Below are 26,071 nucleotides of genomic sequence, written 5' to 3'. Positions count from 1 at the left end.
GAGAGGTGTACTGGCGACTGCTCTCGTACATGGCGCGTTAGCATTTTTCCCCCATCTCAAGGTCTTTGCTCTTGCCCGCTGCAGTCCTCGGCCGGGCCACCGACAGGCTATATGCTTGCTGGAGCTGCTGGTGACTGCGATGGGGGGGGGCAGCGGCTTGGGTGCTTTTTTCTTCCATCCTGCGATCCTTTCAGCACACCACGTCAAGGGTTACCTTTTTCTGCTGTTAGCACCACTGCGCCCCGATGACGGCGCTTGTGTATGGGTGGGCAAACCTCTCGGTGCGTGGCAGCTCAGGGCCCAGTGCACGCACACCGACTCTCTCCCTGGATGGAAGCGACGCAACCCCCCAGCTATCCCTGCCAACTGCCGCGCCACCCCTGGTGGTGACAGGGGCAGGTGCCTGCGACGTGGGGAGGGGTGGGAGCGATGTGTCGCTGCTGGTGTCGGATGGCAGGCCGTGGACGACGTTGCGTCTGAGCGACCTGCGAGGCGGCCGTGGTGGTGGTGAGGGCTTGAGGCGGAGGCGGTGCTGAGATGACTGTGTGGACGCATTGCTGTACCGCGTGTGCGCCGCTGCTTCGCTGGGCGGGATGGGGCCTGTGACGTGCTGGGGCGATGTGGAGCTGGGACTCGTGTTGGACGGCAGAGAGCGGGCACACGCTATATGAGAAACCTCCACGCAACCGCAACTGCTTTACAGATATATATATATATATAATGATGGCACAAAAACCGCGGAGGTATGAGGTGGGCGTTGAACGACACCTGCCCTATTTTGTATGGGCTGGGGATAGTGGCGACGCGCATTCCCCGTCAGACAAGCACAAGGACAACCGGAGGGATCTTTTTCTTTCCTGCAGCCCGTGGCGCCCTCATCGGATGCGGGTCGGAGAGGCGCTGTGCGTGAAAGCACAACGAACACTCTTGACGTGAAGTCTTTCTTCTTCTCTTCCGAGAACACGCAGAGGTGCAGAGCGCAGTCGCACCGCGTGATGCGCGCGGCGGGTGGATGGCGGTGGCGGCGCGGCTGCCTCATTGCAGACTGACGTGGCTGCGCCAATATGGTCTTTGCTGACCTTGCCTTGGCGCTCGATACGCCCTTTGCGGTGCCCTGAATCTATATCTGCACAACTCTCCTGGGACGGCGTTTGTGCGCGTGTCTGTGACCTGCGGGGGATACGTTGTGTTGGAGATCCCTCCTCTCCTTCCTCATCTCCCTCTTCTGATCTCTGCAACAAAGACATCCGGTTGCATGCTCGCGCTCACTCATTGCAGACACTGCGCCCTCATTTAGAGGCGCGTTCCTCCATATATACACACGTGATGGGCACGCGATGATGGGAACGCTGTCGCTCTTCCTGCATCGACGGCGCATTGCCGAGGGAGATGGCGCACGTCTTCTCCGTCGGCTGTCTTTGTTTGCCTGCCGCATGAATGAAGGACGGCGTCATCATGCAGATGTACCATTAGCCGCTCGCGACGCACTTGGACCCCCTTCAAAGTACGAGGTCATCAGCGACCCTTCGAGTGCGGTCGAAGTTCGAGTTTGGCACAGGGGTGTGGAGGTGGAGCGGACCGCGAACGAACAGCTACACCGCATCTCTCGCATGAGCCCGCACATTATTCCAGCACCTGTGGCTGTCATGCCGGACGTGCACGCTGGGATCGGGTGCACCGTCGGGTTGGTCTTGCCCACGGTGCGCGCGATTATACCAGCATGTGTGGGTGTTGACATTGGGTGTGGCATGATTGCGGTGGAGACCTCCCTCACTGCAGAGGATCTTCCGAACTCATTGGAAGACCTTCGACTGGCGATTGAGCTGGGTGTCCCACACGGTCGCACCCACGGCGGTTATAGCGGCGCAGACGCCGGCAGCTGGCGCAATAGTGTGCCGACGAATGTGCAGCAGGTGTGGAAGAGGCACCTCGCTGATGACTTCAAGGAGCTGTGCCGCCGACACGCACAAGTGGAGAACACAAATAACCTCAACCACCTCGGCACACTCGGCACAGGAAACCACTTTATTGAGCTGTGCCTCGATGACCAGCTTCCCCGGAAGCACGTGTGGGTGATGCTACACTCCGGGTCGCGCGGCGTGGGCAACCGCATTGGGTCCTTGTTCATTGAACTGGCCAAGAAGGACATGGAGGCGCGCATGCTTCACCTCCCTGATGCCGACCTCGCCTATCTCGACGAAGGCACGGCGCACTTCAGCGACTACATCTTTGCGGTGGAGTGGGCGCAGCGGTACGCGTGGTGGAATCGTCAGTTGATGCTTGACGCTGTACTGGTAGCCATGCGAGGGTGCATCGCCACTCCCTTCACAACAGTTCAAGCAGCCGTGAACTGCCACCACAACTACGTGGAGCGCATTCGTATTCCCATTCGAGAGCAAGGACAAGAGGGCCATGCGGCCAGCGCTCCAGGCCAGGGGGCGTTCCGCGAGCAAGATGTGTGGCTTACTCGCAAGGGTGCTACTTCTGCACGTATGGGTGAGCTCGCCGTGATTCCGGGGTCCATGGGGGCCTGCAGCTACATCGTGCGAGGCAAGGGAAGCGCCGCAAGCTACTGCTCCTGCTCGCACGGTGCTGGGCGCCGCTACAGCCGCGGCGAGGCGCGCCGGCGATTCACTGTGGCGGACCATGAGGCTGCTACACTGGGCATCGAGTGCCGCAAGGACAGCAGCGTGTTGGACGAGACACCTGCTGCTTACAAGAGCATCGATGCTGTCATGGCTGCTCAGGACGACCTTGTAGAGGTGGTCACGGTATTGCGGCAAGTGCTATGTGTGAAAGGGTGAGGGGTGTCGTGCGCCACAACCCCCTTTTCTGCCGCCTCCTCACCGATACACACGCACTCCTTAACGGAGGAGTGAAAGGGTGCGCCGCGTCTGCGCGTCATCGGCCGTTTTCCAGCACCTGACCTCTGTTATGTCCTCTTACTCCGCACGCACTCCCTGATGACGACGGTGTGTGTGTATGTGGGTAAGCCTCTTGGTGCGTGGCAGCTCAGGGCCCAGTGCACGCACACCGACTCTCTCCCTGGATGGAAGCGACGCAACCCCCCAGCTATCCCTGCCAACTGCCGCGCCACCCCTGGTGGTGACAGGGCCAGGTGCCTGCGACGTGGGGAGGGGTGGGAGCGATGTGTCGCTGCTGGTGTCGGATGGCAGGCCGTGGACGACGTTGCGTCTGAGCGACCTGCGAGGCGGCCGTGGTGGTGGTGAGGGCTTGAGGCGGAGGCGGTGCTGAGATGACTGTGTGGACGCATTGCTGTACCGCGTGTGCGCCGCTGCTTCGCTGGGCGGGATGGGGCCTGTGACGTGCTGGGGCGGTGTGGAGCTGGGACTCGTGTTGGACGGCAGAGAGCGGGCACACGCTGGGGAGGAACAACACGACACTCTTCTCCCTCCTTGTCTCTGGCCCTCATGCCGTTCCACACGTCTAATGACTTCAGCCATTTGTCACACACTTTTGTTTTCTGCTGTGCCATGTGCCTTGACAAAAGGGGCCAGAGGAGCGCGTGAGGCGCACGGCCCCGATTCGATGGCGGGACGACTTGTCCTAGACGTCGAGGATGTAGCCGTGCTGCCGCTGGCGCGGGGTGAGCGGCGGCTGTGCATGCGTATGTTTGCTGACCTGCTGCGGGTGTGGAAGGGACGCGTTGAGAAATGGGCAAACGTCAGGTACCTGACGACAACTGCACCGACATACTGGTGCGTATCGTCCCTCCTCTTCCTCCCGTGTGCGGCCGCTCGCTGCATCAGCATACAAATGTACGTGCGCTGCGGGGCGTGAGGTGGACTCTCTCTTATTCTCATCGTGTCTTTCCCTTCCCCCGAAACACGAACGCGCGATGCGGCTGGTGCGACATCGTGGGGGATGTCCAACGCCGCCCGCACTTGACCCAGTCAACTACCCTCCCCCTCTTGCCACCGCACAGTCGTCACCACACGGAAAATTACTGACACACAAACGGACGCTTAGTTACACTGTGTGCTTCACTTTCAGGTGCCCGACGCCACGGATCGGTGCCACTGTCGCGCTACGCCGGTGGCTGCGACGGTTCACGGCTCCGCAGATGGCCGCACCAGGATGCGGTCGGCGCGGCACTGTATTTTGATGGTTTTGCGCCAGGCTTTCTCCACATCTGTGCATCTCTTCGTGTCCTTGCACCTCTGTCTCTCCCTCTCCTCCTGTTGCCTCTCTGGGTCTCTTCTCTTCTGATGGCACACACGCACATACGTGCGCCGTGCGCTCGCGCATGCTCAGCTCGTCTTAACCTGGGCCTCCGCCCTTTCAATCCCCCCCGTGTTGTGTCTCCGGCTGTGCGCGTGTGTGCGTGCGTGCCTGTGTATTTTGGCTATCAGTTAAGTCGTACTAACGACGTCTGGTCGGGGGCAGAGCACACCCAAACACGCACGGCCTTCTTGGTGTTCGCTTTCGTACTGGATCGAGCTTGTTGTGCAGCCGTGCCTCACTCTTTTTCTCCTTTCCTTTGCTCTATCCGCTGCCCTCAGCCCACACACGGTAGGTAGACACTTCCCCGCCCGTTCACGGCGACGCACACGGTGGTAGGTGCCCTCATAGAGCACGCCCAGCGGATCGTCTCACGAAGCGCGGCATCAGTGGAACGGCGTCGTGGTTCGCGTGTCTCTACCCGTGCCACTTTGCCCTCTCCATTGCCCCCCCTCGCCTTTCTTTCTGCAGCTCAGCAGAGCGCTTCCTGCAGTGCGACGATAACCGGTTGCAGTCTCTACTCTTCTTCCCTCCCGCTTGCCCATGAAGCGTTTCCGTGAGGAGGCGGATGTGGCCTCGGAACGCGCGGGAGCGTATGATGCTTCCGGCGTTGCCTCTGCCGCCCCCAGCGCGTCGTCGTCTCCCTACGCGTTGTATTTCGAGGTCATCTTCGGCATCACCTCCCGTCGAAGTGGATCGCTGGAGGCGGAGCGGGCGGCACTCGTGTCGCGGCTTCTCGGTGCCACCACCGCCACCCCCACGTCAGCAACTCAGACCTTGTCCCACGCGAGCGCCTCGGTGACAGGGGTGGACGTTGCGACGCTGATGGAAGAGGACATTTCTGTGTGCCTGGGTGGCTTCACAAAGGAGCTGGTGTATCAGCAACTTCTCCAGTGCAGTGAGGAAGGATCCCTGCTGCGCCTGCTCACCGTGGAGCTGGTGGCGAATGATGGCCGCACGCTGGTGCTCGCGGCTCCGCAACCTTCGACAGCGGGGAGTGAAGCAGCCAGCGCCTCGTCATTGCTCATGGACGTCGCTGGCGCTGACGGGGAATCCGCTATGCAGCCGGCAGAGATAGGAGACACTGCCGTTGCACATCCCGCCGACCTGCTGCTGCTTCGCTGCCAACCGAAGCGACCCTTAAAGAACGACACCGAGGCGTCTGCGACTGCCAGCGATAGCGGAGCGGCGTCTGGTGCGGGTTGGGCGACGCACCAGGAATTCATAACATACAACACATCTCTTTTCACAGCCTCAGATGTCGATCTCTGGCGTGAAGCGGTGGAGGGGAGCATAGCGGTCGTGGTGCGCTGGGTGGCGACGCTACTGGAGCAGCCACCAGGTCTCGCGCAGCTCACCTTCCTCGAAGCAGCGGCAGCGTCTTCGTCGCCAGGCGCTGGGGGCAACGCTGGCCGCGAGGGCTGGCGGCGCACGCTGCAGCTCCCGATGTTGCTAAGCATTAAACCGGACGTCATGCGTGGCGCCGATGCCAAGACGCTCGACCGACTGCGGCGCACGGTCAGCTTTGCCCTGCGCGCCCTACTCGCCGTGTTCCTGCATGTGGAGTCGGCCATGCGCCTGCCGCGGCTGTGCCAACGGTTGGCATATCTCTTTCTTGCGTCCCCGCTGTATGTGGACGGGGCTTCGCAGGTGGCGATGCAGCTGGTTGCCGCGGACTCCGTCGCGTCTACCCGGCAGCTGATGGCGAACACACTGCACTCTTGCCTACTTCTGGGGTTGCAGTACGCGAGCAATAGCGGCGCTGTTTCGATGGACGCCTCCCTCGCTACAGCCGAGGTGCGACGCAGTGCTCGGCAAGCCTGCAACGGTGTGGAGTTGGTCCTCGCCCGCCTCTCTCATGTGTGGTTGCAGCAGTCCCACAGCGGACGCAGCAAAGAAGCCGCGATGGATGTGAGTGGGTCGGAGGAGACAATCTCCGAGGTGCTCGAAGCGGTGGCTGCCACCGGCATCTTGAAGGAGGTGCTGCGCTGGCTACAACTCGAGGACGATGTGCGACGCTCGCACGACCGCTTGGACGCTAACCGCAGCGGCGCCAGCGACGACGTGACAGACACCCTTGCCGAGCTTCTTGTTCCGCCCACCCTACAACGCATCCACGACGGGCGGCACTTGCAAGATCGCGCGGTGGCGGAGCAGTTGACGGCTCTACGGCGCACCTACAATCCGTACCTCAGCCGTGAGGTCCAGCAGTTTATCCGCGGGACTGCGCTGGCAGCCTACGCTGAACTGTACGGCAGCACCGCGCGAGCGGTGCGACGCGTGACGAAGCTGTCTGGCGGCTCGGAGGAGCTGTGCAGAGGTCGTGTCGAGGGGGTCATAGCTGTGCGTGTGAGTGGTGTGGAGGCTGTGGGCCCGCGGTCTGGCGGACTGGCGGCGTACTCACTGGCGGAGGTGCAGCACTACGCAGCCTTTGGTCTGCCGGTTCACTTGTGTGTGAAAGGCTCTCGCGAGCGGCGGCACCAAGACGAGATAAAAGCGCTCGTGTCAGCGCTGCAGTCGGCCCGAGTGTCAGACACGGATGCCTCCCTCTTCGCCTATGCCGTGGTACAGCTCAATGGCGAGTGGGTCATCTTTCCATTGCTGCTCACGCACGCGACAAGTGACCGGTCGGCCGGGGAAAAGGGCAGCAGCGCCTCCACCCCCTCTTCTCGAATGACGGCACACGTGCTGCGTGATGCGGACATGCTCGCAGACTTCGTCCTCACGAGCGCCGCGGCTGCAGAGGATGGGCAGGCACAAGCGTGGATCGTGTTAGGGGCAGAGGCGGCGGGGCATCAGCGACGCGGTTCTCGACGTCGGCGCGCGGCGTTGCTCTCTGCAACAGCCGCCGCGCCGCCGGAGCGGCTCCTTCCCACCGGCACGCCAGCCCTGACGTACCTTGACTGCCTCCGTCGCCTTCACGCCTTGTCCGTCAGTGTACGGCAGGCGGAGGCGGGCTTGAACAGCAAGGGCCGCATCAGCACTGCAAACGGTCGCGGCGGCAGCCGCAGCTCAGGCCAGCCGTTTGGCGCGGACGCGGTCTCGGGCCTCTGGACCGAGCACTTCACAGATGGTGCCGTCCCAATGCAGCGCTACTTGTCGTCTCTCACAGCTCCAGTCGCTGCCCTGCTGTCTGGCACCGGCAGTGGGATAGATGCCGCCGTGTCTTCGACGTCGTCTGGTGCGAGCGGAAAGCGGCTGGCCGATGGGACGCTCACCTCACTGCAGACCCTTCTGGCCTCTGTAAACGAGGCTGTCGGCTTTTCCTCAGCACAGGTCGAAGCTCTCCACTCCCTCACCGCCGGCGCCGGCGTCTCCAGAAATGGCACCGGCGTCGCGGCGCAAGGGAGCAGCGGGGTTCCTGTCTCGGTGAGAGTGGTCGATGGGTGTACGGGGAGCGGCAAAACCGCCGTTCTCTACGCCTCAGCGCTGGTGCGAGGCAAGCTGCACGCAGCCGCGCGTCAGGAGCAGCAACGCAGCGTGCAGGGCGGCATCAAACACGCGATGGCGTCTGTTAAGCAGATTGTCACTGCGTTGCGTTGCGCCACTGTGGAGCAGCTCTTCTCCACCTATGCCGGCGGACGCGCCGGGGGCAGCTTGCTGGATGAGGCGAGCTTCATTGCAGCAGAGGCTCGTCGGCTGTATCAGCAGCTCAACGAGGGGTTTCTGTACTGCTCCACGCCGCTGCTGCTGCGTCCCGCAGTCGCCACGTCTACCGTGCCGGCCTCGGTTGCCCAGTTTCTCTTCGACTCCGGCAAGGCCCTCATGGACGAGGAGCAGGAGAGGGGGAGGCGGAACGGCGCACGCAACACGCAAGTAGCGTGGCAGCTGAGCGATATTGCGTCTCTCGCAGCTCTGGTAAAGGAGTCGCACGCGCGGTCTCTCAACGCTCCACTAACAACGCAGCTCAACGCCGAGCTGCGCCGCTTTGAGGCTACCGGCTTGTGGAGCGGCAGGTGGCGTACCGCAGTGTCAGTGGCTGCGCCGCTGCTCTCTTTGACGCTGTCGGCGCGTGACGCGGCGGATGTGGTGACCCGCGCGAGTACATCTCCTTCGCCTGCGCAAAGCTGGGCGGAGTTCATCGTGAGCGACTTCTGGCCGGATTGCGACGTGGCCACGTCCCTCTACCTCGTTCCCTCCGCCGATTATGGCGGAGCCTCTTCAGCGACGTGGGAGTCGCTGAACCCCGCTCCCGAGGGGCACTACGCGCCGGTCACGATGCCGTCCACCACGCACCTCTCCTCGTTATCTAAGGAGCAGCTGGAGGGGTGGCACATTGTGTACCTTGAGAAGCAGAGTGAGCTAGCGCAGCACATCCACGCGGCCGTTCACGAATCTGTCAAGTCGCTCTTCCAGTCCTTTCTGGATCTGGTCTGGGGCGTAGCAGCCACCTCGCAGAGCGCGCGACACACTGTCCTGACCAGCACCCCGACAGAGCTGACGCAGGGGCTGCTGCTGCCGTACCTTTGGTGCTGGCAGCCATCGCACATGTGCATCGATGACATCGACGCAGTGCAGGACGGCATTTTCGCAATGCTCACCCCAGTGTCCAGCTTCGTCTACTCGCTCACATCTGAAGTGCCAGCCTTTCAAGAGCGTCGCCGATCGCATGAGCGCATTGTGCTGGCGTTGCTGCGGTCACTGCACACGGAGCTGAAGCGCACTGGCGACCTCACCACCACAGTTCTACGTGACTCGCTGCGATGCCGCCGTGCGGAGGTGCAGGCGCTGTTGCGCTACACTATCGAGGACGCCCGGGCTCTATCCAAGGTCACAGAGGAGCCGGCGAACAGCGAAGGCGATGACGCTGAGAAAGATGGAGAAGAGGGCGAGACGTCGGGGCCGCTCCAGGGAGTCACCGACACCGCCTCACCGCCCCCGGCATTTCTTGGGCTGGCCTCTCACAGCGCGGTGGAGGTGTGGAGCCATGGTGTTTCGATGGATAACTGCGTTGCTGCCGACGCTGCTGCAGCGGTTTTTCTCATGGAGTATCTCTCCAGCTACGTCCCTGCGCGTCGCGACGGCTCAGTGACGACGACGACGCCACCCGCGCAACTATCGTTTGGCATCTACACGAGCACCGCGGGCGAGGCGGAGACGATCTCGGCGGCGCTGTCGAGGTCCCCACTCGCCTCATCTCCCCATTTCCGGCAGTCGGTGCGGGTGTGGAAGGAGTCACTGGAGGATGCCGGCAACGAGGCCGTCTCCCTGGCGTCTGCGGTGACGACAGCGCCGCCAGCGATGGCCACAACGCTGTCCTACACCAGCCTTGAAGAGGCGGAGTGTGAGGCGGAGGTGGGCATTGTGTGCCTCTCCGGCCTGCTCGAGGTAGTGCTTGCGGCGCTGCAGAAGAGTCGCGGCGGCGCCTCTGGCACTGTCGCCGACGGCGGAAGCCATCGGCCAGACGTACGGTATGAGCAGTGGCAGCAGCTTTGGGCAGAGTCGTCTGACGGATCCGCGTCGCTCTTTGTGACACGCCTGCAGTGGTGGCTGTGGAGACTGCTGCGACGAGTGCGCCATGGCGTGTTTCTTATCGGCAGCCGCGAGCTGTTCGCCTGCATCCCACTGTTCGCCAAGGCCGAGTCTCTCGTTCAGCGTCAGCGGCGCCTACTGGCACCGAAGGATCATCGGGGGTATTGGCTGCCTTCTGGGGTGGGGGCCAGCGTGCTGGCGATGGTGTGCCCAGACCACTTCAAGTGTCGCCGTATCGCCATTGTGCGGGAGCACGACGACGCCAAAGTTGCCGCAGCGCCGGTGCCGGAAGGAGACGAGGAGGACGCGGACGCCGACGAGGAGCTTGTGACGGTTCAGGTGCATGGCCCTACTGAGTGCCTTTCGCTCTGCCTGCAGGTGTACAACGCGTGCCCCAACTCTTCGCATGCTTGCCTGAAGCCGTGTCATGCGCAGCACCGCATCGGCACTGCACACCTTGAAGAGAACGGCAGTACGACGACGACGGACGAGGCTACCCACGCGTCTTGCCCATACCCCTGCGGTGCAGTGATGCCGTGTGGCCACACGTGCCATCGTGTCTGTAGTGCGTCGTGTGCGCCGTGTGCCTACACCGGCCTGACAGAGTTGACGTGCGGCCAGCGAGTGGTGAGCGGCACGGACAGCAACCAGGTGGTGCAGTACGCCTTTTTCCATCATTTTCAGGAGCGTCGCTGCGGGGAGCCGACGGGACTCTGTCGCACGCCGGTCTCCGTCATGTGTACGCGCTGCGGCACCCGCTCAACGGTTGCGTGCCACTGCGTTACGGCGCAGCTGTCACGCCGCCAGCACGCCGCCGAAGAGGAGACCGGGCAGAGTGCCATGGCCGACGACGGCACGTACGTGCTCGAGGAGACGGCGTGCGTTGGGTGTGTGGCGCTCTACAACAAGGTCGCAAAGAAGTTTGGGTACGAGCTTCTCGCTATCCCACCGGTAGACCACGCGCAGAGCGGGCATCACGGCAACACGGCAGGACACCCGCATGGCGGCGCAGATGCGGACGACGGCGACGAGGAGGAGGATGGCGAGGCGATGGGCACCGCGCTCCCACGCCATCTCCTCTCCACCGAGGCTCAGGCGGAGCTTCGCCGCGAGTTCACCATTGCTAGCAAGAAGTCCGAACTGCTTGTGAGGAAGGAGGCGCTGGAGATCAGCAGCGGACGAGCGACGGAGAAGACGGACTACGAGGTGTACCGTGCGCAGCACGCGGCGTTGAGGGCCACACAGCAGTCGCAGGAGAAGGCCTCGCGAGACGCGTATCAGGCGGTGCTGGACGGCTGGGCTGTGAAGTTGCGGCACGCACTGGAGGTGCAGACGGCCCTCAACACCGAGCTGGAAACGTTGATGCCGCGCCTCGTGGCGGAGGCGACCGAGGAGGCGCAGGTGCAACGACTACAGTTTGCTGAGTAGAGCACCACGAATGGAAGGCAAGCGGCTTGGCGCAGAGCTGCAACAGTTAGGGTGGTGTGAGGCTGTTGGTGGTGGTGTGACTGTGGCGAGGAGAGGGGAAGGAACAGAGGCCCTACTTTTCGCCACGAGCTGCCTTTGCTCTTCAAGTGGCGGACTAGACAGGGCCAGAGAACGGAGGCCTTTTATCGATCTTCTGCCATCACTCTCCACTTCCTCGGTGCGCCTCGGTGCCAGCACCGTTGAAGCAGTGGCGTCTGGGTGTGACCAAGAACACCCGCGATGGAGAGAGCGAGAGTTAAAGATGCGCAGACGGGAGTTCGAACTCATGCGCAACGGTGACCTTCTCCCTCCCTCGCGCTCTTCCGGCTTTCTTATCTGGCGAGTCGTAGATACGGCTCTCTCTCTTTCACACACACACACACACACAGACGTACGTGCACACACATGTCTCTCCGGCGCGGAGGACGAGACAATGCGATGCAAGGGCGAGCCACCGGGCAGCTCGGCGGTTTACCCAGGGATTTGATTCGAGAGTCAAAACGCCCCTCCACCTAGCGCGGAGTCGATGCCTTAATCGGTAGAGTGGGGAAGGGGCCGACTACCTAGATGCGCTGTGCAGCTGCTATTTTGCGACGCTGACTGCGCCACAGCATGCTGCGCAGGGTCAAGGCGCGTTCCTGTGCGCTGTGGGCTTGCCGATGGCTCGTCTCTCGCACGCCGCCAATGGTGGGACTAGCCGATTCGCTTTCATCGCTGTCATCGACGCGCTGCTCTGCCTGCTTCACTCCTTCCTCGGCCACTTCTCTTTTGCTCTGGACACGCATACACACATGCATATATATATATATATATGCATGTACGTGCGGGCGCATTACTACCAAACGCGTCGTAGAATCATCAGTTGCCGCAGCAGCCAATGACGACAAAACAAAACACTACACGGGCCGCTCACTATCGAAACTGAGATGCGAACGCGCGTGCTGTCTCTGCGGCGGCCTGCAGGGGAGCCCGGCAGAGCAGCAGCTGCTTGCATGAAATTCGGTGGCCTCAGCGTCTCTCTCATTGCCTTGCTCCCTGTGTCGCCAACGACTTGGCGGCGAGGCCTTGCGTCGCGCCAAGGCTCCTCGCGTCCGTCTTTCGTTCCCTGCTGCCGCGTTCCTCAGCGGACCGTCTTTGTCCGCTTCCAGCCGACCCCCAACGACGCGTGTTACAAGTTTTATGTCGATGAGATGCACTTTCTGCCGCCCAACGCGCACACGATGGTGTTCGACAGCACAAACAGCTACCTTTCTCCACTAGCCCACACACTGCTTGAGGCGCTCCCAATGGTGGAGGAAGTCACGGTGGGTACGTCCTTTGTGACGGTGAAGCGCGTAGAGGAGGCGGATGCGGCGGTGGCGGCCCGCTACTTTGCCAAGAAGTTCAATGGAGTGCAGCAGAACCACGGGACTGACGAGGAAGCTGCTGCGATGCGCTCGCAGGCGCTGCAGCAGCACGTCGCTGACGTGTTAAAGGAGGACGGCGCGCCAGCAGCCGAACCCCGTAGTTGCAATGCAGCTTCTACCGCACCGTCGTTGTCGCCGGTGGATGCGTCCTTTGATGTTGGCGGGTTCACAGTTTCGCCATCTTCGCAGGACGAAGAAATCGATGAGGCTGCCCTGCAGTCACTGATCGCCGAGACAGACTGGTCAGAGCTCAAGTTGCACGTAAGCGCCCTGCTCACGGATCACATCTGCAGCGGCAACCCGCACGTCGACCCCAGCTCCTCCCATCCCCACGCCGACACACTCCCGGAGGAGGGCGATTCGGAGGTGGTGCTGTTGATCAAGGAGCTTGTCTCCACCACGATCCGGCCGCAGCTGCAGGACGATGGTGGTGACCTCCGCTTCGTCGGCTTTGACCCCGTCTTGGGCGACATGCACGTCGAACTGCTTGGGGCGTGCCGCACCTGCAAGAGTAGTAAGACAACGCTCGTGGATCTGATCGAGCGCACCACACGGCACTGGATACCTGAGGTGCGCGCGGTCAAGGACGTCTCGCGGGTCACATCCGCATTTGAGGACTTTGCTGCACATCGCAGTAACGCTGCAGCAGCAGGCGCCGGCGGCCTCTCATCCTCGCCACTGACAGACCAAATCGCAGGGGAAGGTGATGACGGTTTGCCGAATGCAAAGGGCACAGTGCAGTTCTCTCCGTCACCCACGTCGGTGTCGGCGCGCGCTGCGTCAGGTGGGTACAAGATCGTGCGCAAAGTGCAGGCGTCCTCTGCTGGAGAAGCCGAAACTGCCTGCTCTGCTGCTGCACCGTTGTGATGCTCGTCATGGGGGCGCACCATACTACTTGGGCTCTGCTGCGTTCCCACTCCTTTTGTTTCTCCCTCCTCTGTTCGATGTAGGCGATTCACTGATACTTTTCTTACTCCGCACGCACTCCCTGATGACGACGGTGTGTGTGTATGTGGGTAAGCCTCTCGGTGCGTGGCAGCTCAGGGCCCAGTGCACGCACACCGACTCTCTCCCTGGATGGAAGCGACGCAACCCCCCAGCTATCCCTGCCAACTGCCGCGCTACCCCTGGTGGTGACAGGGCCAGGTGCCTGCGACGTGGGGAGGGGTGGGAGCGATGTGTCGCTGCTGGTGTCAGATGGCAGGCCGTGGACGACGTTGCGTCTGAGCGACCTGCGAGGCGGCCGTGGTGGTGGTGAGGGCTTGAGGCGGAGGCGGTGCTGAGATGACTGTGTGGACGCATTGCTGTACCGCGTGTGCGCCGCTGCTTCGCTGGGCGGGATGGGGCCTGTGACGTGCTGGGGCGGTGTGGAGCTGGGACTCGTGTTGGACGGCAGAGAGCGGGCACACGCTGGGGAAGGATAACACACCCTTTTCATGCACTGGAGTGGAGAAAACGTCGACGAGAAAACGGGGTAGTGAACGTCGGTTATCATGAAGTTAGGTCAAATACGCGCTCCAGCTGATGGTGGGTGCGGGAAGGAAAGAGAAGAGAGGCGGGAGCCACGCACTGCATTAGAGTCCTCTGAATTATCAGTTTGACAAGCCATTCGCGCAAGACACCTTCTTCCCTGTGTCTCGGGACACACCCACGCACCTGTCCGACTCACCGGTGCTCGCGTGCGTCCCTCAATGTCCCTTCTGTTCTTTTCATGCCCATCATGTCATGCATCTGTGCTGTCTTGCCAGGCACTCTCACTTCTTGTCTCTGTGCTTGTCTGACACACTCTCTCTCGCACCCTCACTTGCACTGTGCACCCCACCTCACTGCTGAGTGCTGCCGCCTGCGCGTTAGTGTGCCCCGCCCTCCTCCCGCCGCCGGCGCTTCAGCAGAAGTAGCGACCTTGATGGCCTACTGGTGTTTGCTGTATGTTGTTCTATAGGATGTTGTGTGCGTAGTGCTGCGCATCTAGCCCCTGTGCCTCTTGCTCCCCTCTTGCATCTCTCTGTGTGTTTAGATGTGTATCTACCTGTAAGTAACCACCTCTCTTAGGTGATGCGGCAGCCCTTTGTCGGCTCAGCATTGCGAAGCGGGTGAGGGTCAGCGCTGCGTCGAGGATCCTTCGCTCTGAGTCTTTCTCGTGCCTGCGCCGCGTATTCGAGAAGGCATAGATCTCTCTGCTCGAAATGCCAACCACAGACATAGTACCCTTCACGTGCGTTCGATAGACCACCAAGCCATGAGGTGAAAGGGGCGCTGAGGAGCGTGATGGAAATCACGGAGGGCTGGAACACGCGGGGGACTGAGGTGCGCACGCGCTTTGGTCCCCCTCTTCTTCTCCCCTACCTATTTTCTACGTTGCTTCCCCCCCCTCTTCTCCTCTGCCGGTATCTGGAGAACACTTACTGTGCTGCTGTCGGGCCTCCCTCTCGTGGAAGAACACATAAAACGAGCACGAAGATGCGCGCGCGTTGACGTCTGCCCGCACGCGGGCACGACTTGTGACTGCTCGTGCGAGCGCTTGTATAAGTTTGTGGACGTGTGTCGTACATGTTGACAGTTAAGTGGCGGGGAGGCGACTCTTTCTGTGCTCTCCAGGCAACGAAGAAGGGCAAACATTGATCGAATACCTCCTAATGGGGAGTTTGAACCGGCGCACGCCATCCGCCCCCGCTTCCTCCCCCTTGAGCGCATCACAGAGCACTATTCTCTCTCGGTCTTGCACACCCACACACCGCTTTCACGCGCTCTCTGCGGGCCTGCATGTGACGACGATGCGCTGCTCTTGCTATTACTTTCCTTGCATCTTTCGCTCATTGCTCTCCTCTCCTGCCTAAAGTGTGCCCTCCTCTCTCCCTGCTCTCCCGCTTCGCTCTCACTGGCGCCAGGCAGTGCTCGACGCAGCGCCTTGGATCCGCTGAAGCGTCGCGCAGTCTGAGGCACCGGTGAAGCCGAAGCGTGCGGAGCAGCGCGTTTCTTCGTGACTTTTTCTTTTCGTTCGCGTGTGTGCGCGCCCATTCGCCGCGCATAATTTCGCTGAGTCGAGTCCGTCTCCAAATACGTTCTTCGCTCTCTCGATGAGGGAGGTATTGGCGGCGGAGCGCGAGACATTCTTCCAGGCCTCCGTCCAGGACGGCGAGCCGTACCGGTGGACCGCACTGGACACCTCCCTGGACGTCAACGGCTCTCTTCGGTTGTCGCACCTGGTGTATCTTCCTCCGCCGTCGTTGGAGGTGTTGAGAGCGTATGAGGGGCCTCGGGGCATCTCACCTGCTGCGACGGTGCATTCCGTTCGCGCCATTGTGCGCACGTTGACCTCTAACAACAAGGTGGAGGAGTATGTGGTGGCATGCTTCCCGCTCGATGTGCAGCGGTTGACCTACGCACAAACCTTCACAGTTCCGTCAACAGAAGTCGACCACAGCGATGCGGCGGCGGCTGCCGCACCGTTGCCAAGGTACACCGTAGCCTCCCTTTTGCCTCGGCGGCACGACGCGTCAGCAGGCCTGTCAAACACATTTCTGTTGCCATGCCCGACAGACATCGCTACGCAGCTGAACATTCGGCTGGGGCTGGATGGGTTTACAGAGCTGCGGGTGGACGGCCCAGGAACGGTGGTATTCACGGGAGAGCAGCGGCTGACGATGGTGAGCCACCAGAGACACGAATGCGATGCCCACTGAGAGCAGTAACTCTGCTTCGCTGACGTGGGCTGTGTGGGCAATTTAACGACAGTGCCCCTCCCCCTTTCCGTGGTCTACTTTTCCAAGAGGATTGAGGGCCAGGGGCCTACGGGTGTGGTGGTGTGCTCTCTCACCGCGCCCGCGGCGAAGCGGTGGAGGAATGCACCGAATCGTGTAATGTAACGGAGTGAAAATGGGCAGCCGCAGGCTACGCGAACATGTCCCCTTTCTTCTGCCCCAGCTGGACACACAAGCGCACAAACACATGGAAATCAAGGCGAGACAAAATGCAGAAGACGATCACATGGGTTCTGGTAACACGCTGCGGGCATGCCTGGGAGCACGCGTGCACCGTTTTGCAGAGCAGCTGCTTAGCGTCAAGGCACTTGTGTACACGCACCGTGCTCATGAGGACTCGCCGGCGCAACAGTAGGCTCCTCTGTCGACTTCCACCACTGCGGTGAGTAGTGCGCGTGGAGAGTGGTGATGCTGTCGGCAAAGTTTGTTTCCGCCGCCTTGTGTTTGCCTACTTCTCATGCGCGCCTCATCGCTGCGCAGGCGCAGCTGGTTGTGTGTCGCGAGTGATGGCCACCCTTGCTACCGGGACCTCCCTTCAAAACACTGTATCGCCTTCTTCCTCTTTCCGTATGCCGCTGGAGGTCTTCTTGCCCCCCCCCCCACACACACACATACACACACACACATACCTCACCCCAAGGTCTTCAGAACGTCCTCGTAAACAGGCACACAGGGGTGCGTGCGTCGGCAACTCTTGCTTTGCCACGGAGGACTGCCGCCACACGCACGCCTCGTCCGTGTCAATGACACAGCCCCTCTCCCCTACTTTCCTCACATCCGCAACCGCCTGCTCATCTCCAGAGCCGTGTGCGTGTGTGTGTGTTCGTCCTTTGGCTCAGCTGCAGTGGTGCCCTCACCCTCCTTCGCATCCTACGCGGCGCAGCGACTGCCGGCAGCTTTCCATTCTCTACCTCACGCGCACAAGCACTCGTAGCGCGGAGGCGTCCAGTCTACCCGCCAGTTTCAACACTTTTCTCCTCATTCGAAAGCCTTGCCTTGCGCACTCCGCTTTACCCGCCCTTCCATGCGCGCTGAGCCCCACATCCTCACAACGACAGAAAACGCAAAGAAAGGGCCATCTTTGCCGTCCGTTTGAGGTGGGGTGCACGCCATCCTCGGGGAACGAGACCTCTCCACACACACACACCCATACACGCGTATACGGACTTGAACGACACACTTGGGTGCAGGCCACCCCGCAGTCGCGTACGACCACACTGCTTCTTTGACCCCTCGCCCATACTTTGTTTCGCTGCCGAGTAGCTTAGAATGAGTACCTCCCCGTCGCAATCCCCACACGGTCCGCCATGCGCCGCTACATCGCCATTCCTGTCCCGCACCACGCTCTCCACTTCTGAGGTGTCGTCCGTGTCTGCCGGCACCAGGGGCGCTTCTCTCCCCACAAACTCGCTCACACAGTTGCCTGCTTCGCAATCGGCGAACCTCGTTGCCGCCTCCGAGCACTCTAAAGTATCTGTGCCTGCGCTTGTGGGGCTTCAGCGACTGGCAGGAAATGCGTTCTCGCTGCGCCAGGTGCCGGTGCCATGGTCCTCTGTCGCAGCATCCAGGGCTACTGGCTCGGTAGGGAACACACCGTCTCTTAACAATGCCACATCACCGGAAGGGGGGATGGCTGCGACAAGCACGTCCACGTCGATCTCGTGGACGACACCAGGCAAGTCACTGCGAGCGGGATGGGCGAGTCGTACCCCACCTCTTGCTACAGAGATGACGGTGCCACACTCAGCCACGTCCTGCACTCCCTATGCATGGCGCGGCACCGCAGGAGGGTCGCGCCAAGATAAGCAGGCGGCGCCACGAAGTGAAGCAGAGCGAGACGGCGGCGACTCGGGAGTACGGATGACGCGGGCTCCAGCGTCCTTGCAGCTGAAAGGGCGTAGTGGGTCTTCATCCGAAAGTGCGCATCCTTCACGATTGCCCCCCTACGGGGGACATCCAAGCGACGCGCAGAGCGGGTTCGCGACGGCCTACACCGTGCCCCTCGGCGCCCCAATCGACATGGCGACACCGCTCAGTCCACTAATGCAGCCCGAGCCCCATAGTCTCCACAGCCGTAATCTCAACCACAGCGGCAGAGCGCACATGATAACATTGCAACTTCACTCCTCCGAGACCGGCAGCCTGCTGCCACAGAGGCCGCCGCAGCGTAACGGCGGCAGCAGCGATGCGCGGGAGTTCGCAAACCAACAGTCGCTGCTGACTCTCGCCCCCCGCGACAAAGCGACGTTTTCGGCCATGCTGCGCTCGGGGCTCTCCTCGCTGCCGCCGTCTCTGAAGGCACCGATGCCACTGCTACATCGGGCGATCGATGTTTCAGAGATGCGTACGCCAGCTCACGTCACCGTCGATGGCGCGCTTATGAACGGGCAGCGAGAGCTGCCCACACCCGCTGACGCTCTTTGCAACCTGCTCCAGAAGTACATAGATGCGCAGCGAGCACTGCAGCCAGATGCGCGGCAGCAGCTGGATGGTGTGTCTGGGAAGCTCACGGTACCGCTAGACATCCAGGAGCTGGTTCTTAGGCAAGTGCAGGACTTCGCTTTGCAGCTCGATGCTGCGGCTCATCCGCACGCGCCACCTTATCAGCGGGCGGTCGTCGTTTCTTGGGACCAAGCCCCTGGCGCGGAGTCGGGAACATGTGGCCCATTGGGAGATGCGGGGCCTCCGCCGCTGCTGTCGGCCCCTGCCGCGCACAAGGGCGACGACGTTCCCTGGGATACCATTTTGGGCTACCTAGCGGACTCCCCCACTGCAGCACACGCCACGCTGCGTGCCGTGGCCCCTGCGCCGCGGCGCCGACTCGAGCAGCTGGGGTGGCGATGGATGATTGCGAAGGTCGCTATGAGCATCTGCTCCTTCATTCAGGAGAGCGACGCGGGGGCCTGTGTGCGGGACGCGTATGCGCGCTTGGATGGGCAGGAGCGGCAGTACGTTGGGAGCGTACCAGTCGCACGCCGTACCCCGCTGCCCCCACCGTACCGGCTGACGATGGCCAAGAACGAGCGCCTGCTTGATGGCAGTGCTCTGCTGCACTGCGAGCGGCAATCGCTGCTGCTGGATTGGGTGTGGCGCGAGGGGTGGCTGCACCACCTCACATGCACCCACCATGCCTTCGTCCTGCCTCGTCTTTCCGGTGGCCGCACCGTGCTCTCGCGCATTTGCGTCGACGGCGTCTTTTGCGACGTGCTGCGGCCCAAGCGGAACCGACTCGACGGCGCTGGTGGTGAGGGAAAAAGCGGATCGGGCGGAGCCTTTACGACATCCGGGGGCGCAGGGGACATGAGAGCCAAGGCTGCTTATGGCGCTCAGCTGACACCGTTGCCTCTGCCTATTTTAGAGAAGCGACCTGCCGAGGCTCTCAGCGCAACGCGGAAGCTGCTGGACGATGCTGTCAGTGCGATTTCCCGAGAGTGGGCGCGCAGCGCAGCTGCATCACGCTCTAAGCAGCTTCAGGTCACGTTGGCCCCTATCTCACAGTCTTCTCGCGCCAATACCCCGTCGTCTACTGTCACGGCGGCGATGGAAAGCTCCCTCGCCAACCCACCTCAGGAGGCGGAGAGACACTACCGTCTGAACACAGTCACCGACCTTCCGCATCATCCGCACTACGGCCATGCTTCGCTGCCCGTTCTTGTCGAGGATGTGAGCGGCACCGTACATTTGCTGTGCACGAACAAGACTCGACTAGACACAGCGGAGATGCGGGGATGGGTCGGTGCCTGGCTGCGGCACCACCACCGCCTGCCTCGCCAGCCCATCTGCAGCAGCGCCGCCGAGTTCTTGCTTGTGCGGTCGCCTTCGGTGCCTCTACACGCTGTGGACAATGAAGTCAGCGAAGGTGACCGCGTTGTGGGCACCACTGCCGCCACCGTCGCCCCTTCGCTGCAGGCAGACGTCGGCAGGACGAGGCACACCGACCGCACCTCGCCGAGGGGAGAGGATGGGGCAGCACCCAATCCACCTCTGTTGACTGACTCTGTGAGCCCGCCGAAGGGTGACTGGGAGGAGGACGAGGACGAGGAGGACTACGGCGCGGCGATGCCGGAACTGGTCTTCACCCTGGACGGATCGAGGGATCATGCAAACATGGCCAACGCTGAGGGGCTCGCGGGCGTCGTGGCCGTCGGTGAAGCCGGGCACGCAGGGCGCGATCCTGCTGCGGAATACTGCTTTCGTGTGCGCCTGCAGGATTGGCGCAACAAAAGGCACAGTGTGGTGCGCAGGATGAACGAAGTTGACCCACCGTGGTTGATGCTGGGAGACGCGTCAGGTCCTCAGCCACGACCTCTCGCGCTCCATCTGACAGAGCAGCACATACCGTGGCTAGCACACCAGCTGTGCCCTGACAGCGAGGGGGGCGGCCTTTTGGATTTGCAGGAGCTTCATCTTTTCGTAACGGAGTCGCTGCTGCCGCCAGGATGGGCGGCGGCGTGGCGATGGTGCATGAGCGTGCTGCGGCATCGCAAGAATTTGCTAGTTCTGAGTGTGGCTGCACGTCCATGGGCCCCAGTCATGGCAGAGGGTGCGGCGTCGGATCTGCACAGCGATGGCGAATCATACGACGCGTCTGAGGTCACTGGGGTGTTGGGTGCCTTCACCGCCCATGCTGCTATGTTCACAGCGCCGCTGCAGGTGTTGAGCCTCCAGGGCGCCGTGGCGGACGCTGCCGCACCGCTTTTCTGCGATGTGAGCTGTGAAGCACACACGGAGGTCGGCGAGGAGGGAGTATCACCGTCTCTGGAGCGCCTGCGAGAGCTTTATGTGAGCGTTCGCAGCGGCCCGAGTGCTGGGGGTAGCCCCTGCTCTGTCGGGCTTGACGACGTGCATGTCACCGCTACCGTGTATCCGGCGCTTCAGGTGCTGTGGCTCGACACGCCGCGCCTGCGCCACATTCACCTCGATGACTTACTTGTCCTGCGAGAGCTGCATCTCATCTCTGAAGCAACCTTTGCCTGCTCCACTCTACGCGGGGTGGAGCTGCTTCCTCACCTGGAGGTGCTCCACTTGGAGAGGGCTGTTATCGACGACTGCTCTTTCTTTGGCGATTGTCCCGCTCTACGCGAGTTGCTGCTGCACGCCTGCCGATTGTCGCCTTTTCTGCCGTCGCTGGCGATTGTGCCGGATAGCGGCGGCGGACGCCTGGAGGAGCTGCGCGGCGTGGAGAGGGCGCCACGGCTCGAGACGCTGTCACTGTGTTACACGGAGGAGGTGAGGAACTTGCAGAACTTTGCTCGCTGTCGCAGCTTGCGCCGCATCCTCCTCACCCGATGCAACGGCATCAGCTCTAGCTCCATCGCGGGGCTAGAGGATCTTCCTCACCTTGAGCTGCTGGCGATGGAGTACACACGAGTGAGCGGTCTCTCGCACTTTGCGTCTACCCCGGCGCTACGCGTACTGCGCGTGGACGGGTGCAAGCGCGTGCTACACTCTTCTGTGATGGGTCTGGAGAACGCCGCCCTTCTCACGGAGCTGTCTTTGAAAAGCACCAATGTCTCGACGGTCGCCAACTTCGGTGGGGGGTGCCGTTCGCTCCGTTCACTGGACTTGAGTGGCTGCCGGCATCTCGATGTCGACGGACTCCAAGGGATCCAGGCCCTGCCTCAGCTGGAAATTCTCTGCCTTTCTCACATGCCTATCACGGATGTCGACTTCCTCGCTGACTGCGTGAGGCTGACGGCGCTCTACTTGGAGGGCTGCACGGAGCTGCTGCCCACGTCATTGGAGGGCCTCCAGCATGCGCCACGCCTCCGCAAGATTGTGGCGAACGGATGCCCCACCCTGACGCGAGTGGGGCGTCTTGGCAAGTGCGCCGCCCTTGAAGTCTTCGCCGTCGCCGGCGCCACGGCGCTCACTGTGGAGGGTCTGCAGGGAATCGAGCAGGGTGGCCACATCGAGTACCTGGACCTCTCTTCCACCGCGGTGCACACGCTTCGCTTCTTGGTGGGCGGCTGCCGCGCCTTGCGCTACCTCTCGGTGAAGGGCTGCCGGAGAATCACCAGCATTGGCGCACTGCACGGGGTGGAGGAGCTTCCGCGGCTCCAGGCGCTCAACATGGAGAGCTTGGATGTACACGGCCCCCTCGATTTCTTGGCGACGTCCACCTCTCTTCGCTATGTGTCCTATGCCGGGTGTGCAAGACTCTCAAGCGATGATGTGCAGGCGCTGCGCAGGTCGGGGGTACAAACGGCTATTCCGTAGGTCTCGTGGGAAAGCACGGACGACTTCACACATCGAAACATGAGCGCACAAGAAGGACAAGATACGTTGTCCAGTCCCAAGACAGCCTCGAGGAAGCACAAGGGTGCTGGCAAGCGTGCACAAGGATGTCTGCGCCACCATCGAGACGTGCAGGTCCGCCTACATGGGAGGATCGAGGAAACAGGAAAAACAACAGCGAAGGAGGTGCACCACAGGCGCGTCTGCGCCAACCGATTTGATGCTCGCTTTCTCTCGCATCTGCGGCTGCCGTTCTGCCTTGCAGACGTGACTGTCAGCGCCTTGTGTACATGCTCTCCTGCTGTGTCGAGGTGCAGTGGCGTGTACTCTCCCCCGCGTGCTGCCCTTTCCGCGGTTAATGTTGCTGTACATGCCGCCTTGCCCGCCACTGCTCTCCGTCGCACTTTCCGTTGCCCCCCTCCTCTCCTGCTCCTCATGGTGCCTGCCAACACCCACACACACGCACGAACCGCTCACCCACTCTAGGAAGCAGTCGCTCTTCTCCGTCACCGCAACACCTTGCTTTCTCACGCGTTTCTCAACCTTATTCTATCTTCGATCTCTCCTACGGGTTCTCTCGCAACCTACATATACTCTCTTCATCTCTCGCCCCCCTCCCTCCTCCGCGCCGAAAATGGTCCTCATGCAGAGCCTCGTGCTGGAGAAAAAGGGCGAGCTGACAATTCGCGAGGTGGATGTGTGCGACGAGCTCGGCCCGCACGACTGTCGCGTGAAGATCCACAGTGTGGGCATCTGTGGGAGCGACGTGCACTACTACGAGCACGGCCATATCGGACCCTTTGTGGTGGAGAAGCCGATGATCCTTGGCCACGAGGCCTCCGGGACGGTTGTAGCGGTGGGTGCAGAGGTGAAGAACCTGAAGACAGGCGACCGCGTTGCGCTGGAGCCGGGCATTCCGCGCTGGAACTCTGCGCAGACGCTGACCGGGCTGTACAACCTGGACCCCGAGCTGACGTTCTTCGCGACGCCGCCGGTGCACGGGTGCATGTCGACGACCATCATTCACCCCGCCGCGCTGTGCTTCAAGCTTCCAGACAACGTGAGCTACGAGGAGGGCGCGCTGTGCGAGCCGGTCGCCGTTGGCATGCACTCGGCGACGAAGGCCGGCATCAAGCCCGGCGACGTGGGCCTCGTGATCGGGTGCGGCACGATCGGGATCGTGACGGCGCTGTCCGCGCTTGCGGGCGGATGCTCTGAGGTGATCATCTGCGGCTCGCGCGACGAGCGGCTGGAGATCGCGGGCCGCTACCCTGGCCTGCGCGCGGTGAACACCTCGAGGGAGGGCGAGCTGCAGTGCGCCGTTGCAGAGGCGACGGAGGGCAACGGCTGCGACGTTGTGTTCGAGTGCGGCGGCGCGGCATCGGCGTTCCCTCTGATCTACGAGAACGCCGCGCCTGGCGCGACTTGCGTGCTTGTGGGAATGCCGGTGGAGCCCGTGCCGGTGGACATTGTAATGGCGCAGGCCAAGGAGATCACGTTCCAGACGGCTTTCCGCTACCGCAACGTGTACCCGCGGATCATCCGCCTGCTGAGCTCCGGCAAGATGGACGTGAAGCCGCTGATCAGCGCCAAGTTCGCGTTCAAGGACAGCGTGAAGGCCTACGAGCGCGCGATGAACCGCGACCCGAAAGACATGAAAATTATGATCCAGATGGAGAGCTAGTGCTCCTGTTGGCTGCGTGGTGGTCGTTGGCGCCGGCCCCATTCCCCCTTCCGTCCTTCTAACCATTCTTCTTTGAACAACTCTCCTGTGCACTTGCCCGCCGTGGCCTTTTTTGTGCCGTCTTTCACTTTTTATTTTCTACCTCCATTCTCCGTCCTTTTCTGATGCCCCCCTCCTCCCCCGCCACCTCTTCTCCTGCGTGCTGCACGCGGCGGGCAAGCGTTGTCAGGTACCCCGCTCTCCTGCCGTCTTGTCCGTAGCGGCAACGCCGTGGATGGCTGGTGGCGATGTGTGCGCGCGTTTGCGCGGCGCGGTGGCATCTGCCCCGACGTCGTTGCGGCGTGAAGGGCAAGAAGGCAACATATTTCTTTCTGCTGCGCTCTGCCGGACCCCTCCCTTCCTTCCCCTTACCACCGGCCGACCCACGCGCACACGGAGACTCCTATTGCTATCAGTTGGCACCTTGCGAATCCCCGTGCATGCGGCTTCAGTGTTGCCCAGTCGCTGAGGAAGACGGGCCCACACCGCGTTGCAGCGCATTCGTCTCTTCAGCCCTCTTCGCGACGACTCTCTCTTATCGGTGTGCCGTTCGCAATCGCCGGCGATTGGCCGGATCGCGTGTGAAGTGGGAAGTGAAGCGTTGGAGGATCTGGAGGAGAATATGGATTTTGTAGAGGTGATACGAAGGGCTGCCACCGGTGCCCGACCCCGTGACAAGCGGGACGGTGGCGTCACTGTTGGTACTAAGCCCCGCCTTCGTTTATTCTGTTTTTCTTCTTTGATTGGATGGCCGCTCTTCCGAGCCCGTCGATGACTCAGCGACCGCTGTTGTGTACCTCTACATACGTGAGAGCGTGCGTTTTCATAGCAAGACCCTGAGAGCCGGTGACGACGCCAGCTGAGCGGGCTCGCCTTCGTTCCCGTGGACAGGGCTCGGCCCGCTTTCGCTTTCCGCTACCTGTGCTGCGTTCCGTAGTGTTGCGTAGCCGTGACGACAGGGCGACCAAGAGGATGCCTGGAGTACACGGGAGAGGCGGGGCTGCCGATTCACCCGTAGACGGAGCACCTGCACAAAGGAAGAGCACACGGGCAAGAAGAAGGCAGAGCGAGGCGAACAGGCTCTGCGCGCCCTCTGTCTCTGTCTCTCTCTCTATGCTTGTCGGGTGCTCTGCTTTCGCGGTCTTGCGGAAAGTCTGGAGCGCGCACCTTTTCTTTTCTTCTTGTATTTTCTACGTCTCCCACTGACATGTCATCACCTCCTGTGGTGTAGTTCTTTTGTCCTCTTGCGTTGTGAGGATCGGGTGAAGCTCAGGCGCCCTCTCCATCCATCATAGCCACCCCCTCCCACCTCCCCCTTCTTTTTCCCCCAGAGCGAAATGTGCAGCCTCTCGTGTAGCGACACGGTGATGCATATTACATCACGCCAGAAAGTGCTTATACATCTGCCGCCACATGCGAAACACCCGGACAGGAATCGTGTACGGACGCAACACGGTGGCAACAACAGCAGATAAGGCGGTGCGCACATCATACGTGAGGCAGCGAGCGCTGAGAGGGCACGTCTGCTCGCATGTCTTTGTTCTTTTCATTTCGCCCTCCCCCTGAAGAGGTGACGGGGGGGCGCCGCCTTCTCCCAACCCGTGCTCTCGCCTGAACGGTTGTGTCTCCTCCCTTCTCCCCTTCACCTCTCTGCGTCTCTCTGCTGTTTTCTCCCTTGCCGCCCTTTCCGATGAATCCGACACGCCAACGAACCGAAAGACGGAAGCCGCTTTTCGTTTTGGCGTGTTTGCTACATCTGTGGT

General features: G+C 61.8%; 6 protein-coding genes across 6 annotated transcripts; all 6 read left to right on the top strand.

Annotated features, from left to right (window-relative positions):
• Positions 1 to 1,748: 1,748 nt before the first annotated feature.
• On the top strand, positions 1,749 to 2,804 carry LMXM_32_0560 (conserved hypothetical protein; the record flags this gene model as incomplete). Its single annotated transcript, XM_003878253.1, has 1 exon — positions 1,749 to 2,804. One exon carries the CDS (start codon positions 1,749 to 1,751, stop codon positions 2,802 to 2,804), a length of 1,056 nt encoding a protein of 351 aa, XP_003878302.1.
• Positions 2,805 to 4,785: 1,981 nt separating this feature from the next.
• On the top strand, positions 4,786 to 11,142 carry LMXM_32_0550 (conserved hypothetical protein; the record flags this gene model as incomplete). Its single annotated transcript, XM_003878252.1, has 1 exon — positions 4,786 to 11,142. The coding sequence occupies one exon, from the start codon at positions 4,786 to 4,788 to the stop codon at positions 11,140 to 11,142; it is 6,357 nt and encodes a 2,118-aa protein (XP_003878301.1).
• A 1,031-nt stretch (positions 11,143 to 12,173) lies between these two features.
• Positions 12,174 to 13,454, top strand: LMXM_32_0540 (conserved hypothetical protein; the record flags this gene model as incomplete). The annotated part of the gene is made up of 1 exon (XM_003878251.1): positions 12,174 to 13,454. One exon carries the CDS (start codon positions 12,174 to 12,176, stop codon positions 13,452 to 13,454), a length of 1,281 nt encoding a protein of 426 aa, XP_003878300.1.
• A 2,210-nt stretch (positions 13,455 to 15,664) lies between these two features.
• Positions 15,665 to 16,270, top strand: LMXM_32_0535 (conserved hypothetical protein; the record flags this gene model as incomplete). The annotated part of the gene is made up of 1 exon (XM_003878250.1): positions 15,665 to 16,270. One exon carries the CDS (start codon positions 15,665 to 15,667, stop codon positions 16,268 to 16,270), a length of 606 nt encoding a protein of 201 aa, XP_003878299.1.
• Positions 16,271 to 18,208: 1,938 nt separating this feature from the next.
• Positions 18,209 to 22,567, top strand: LMXM_32_0530 (conserved hypothetical protein; the record flags this gene model as incomplete). The annotated part of the gene is made up of 1 exon (XM_003878249.1): positions 18,209 to 22,567. One exon carries the CDS (start codon positions 18,209 to 18,211, stop codon positions 22,565 to 22,567), a length of 4,359 nt encoding a protein of 1,452 aa, XP_003878298.1.
• A 652-nt stretch (positions 22,568 to 23,219) lies between these two features.
• Positions 23,220 to 24,269, top strand: LMXM_32_0520 (putative d-xylulose reductase; the record flags this gene model as incomplete). The annotated part of the gene is made up of 1 exon (XM_003878248.1): positions 23,220 to 24,269. The coding sequence occupies one exon, from the start codon at positions 23,220 to 23,222 to the stop codon at positions 24,267 to 24,269; it is 1,050 nt and encodes a 349-aa protein (XP_003878297.1).
• Between the last annotated feature and the right edge of the window lie 1,802 nt (positions 24,270 to 26,071).

The sequence above is a fragment of the Leishmania mexicana genome, chromosome 32 (genome assembly GCF_000234665.1).
Source record: "Leishmania mexicana MHOM/GT/2001/U1103 complete genome, chromosome 32".
Taxonomy (NCBI): domain Eukaryota; phylum Euglenozoa; class Kinetoplastea; order Trypanosomatida; family Trypanosomatidae; genus Leishmania; species Leishmania mexicana.
The sequence above is the reverse complement of the archived record's forward strand: the minus strand, read 5'-3'. Positions and strand labels throughout refer to the sequence as shown.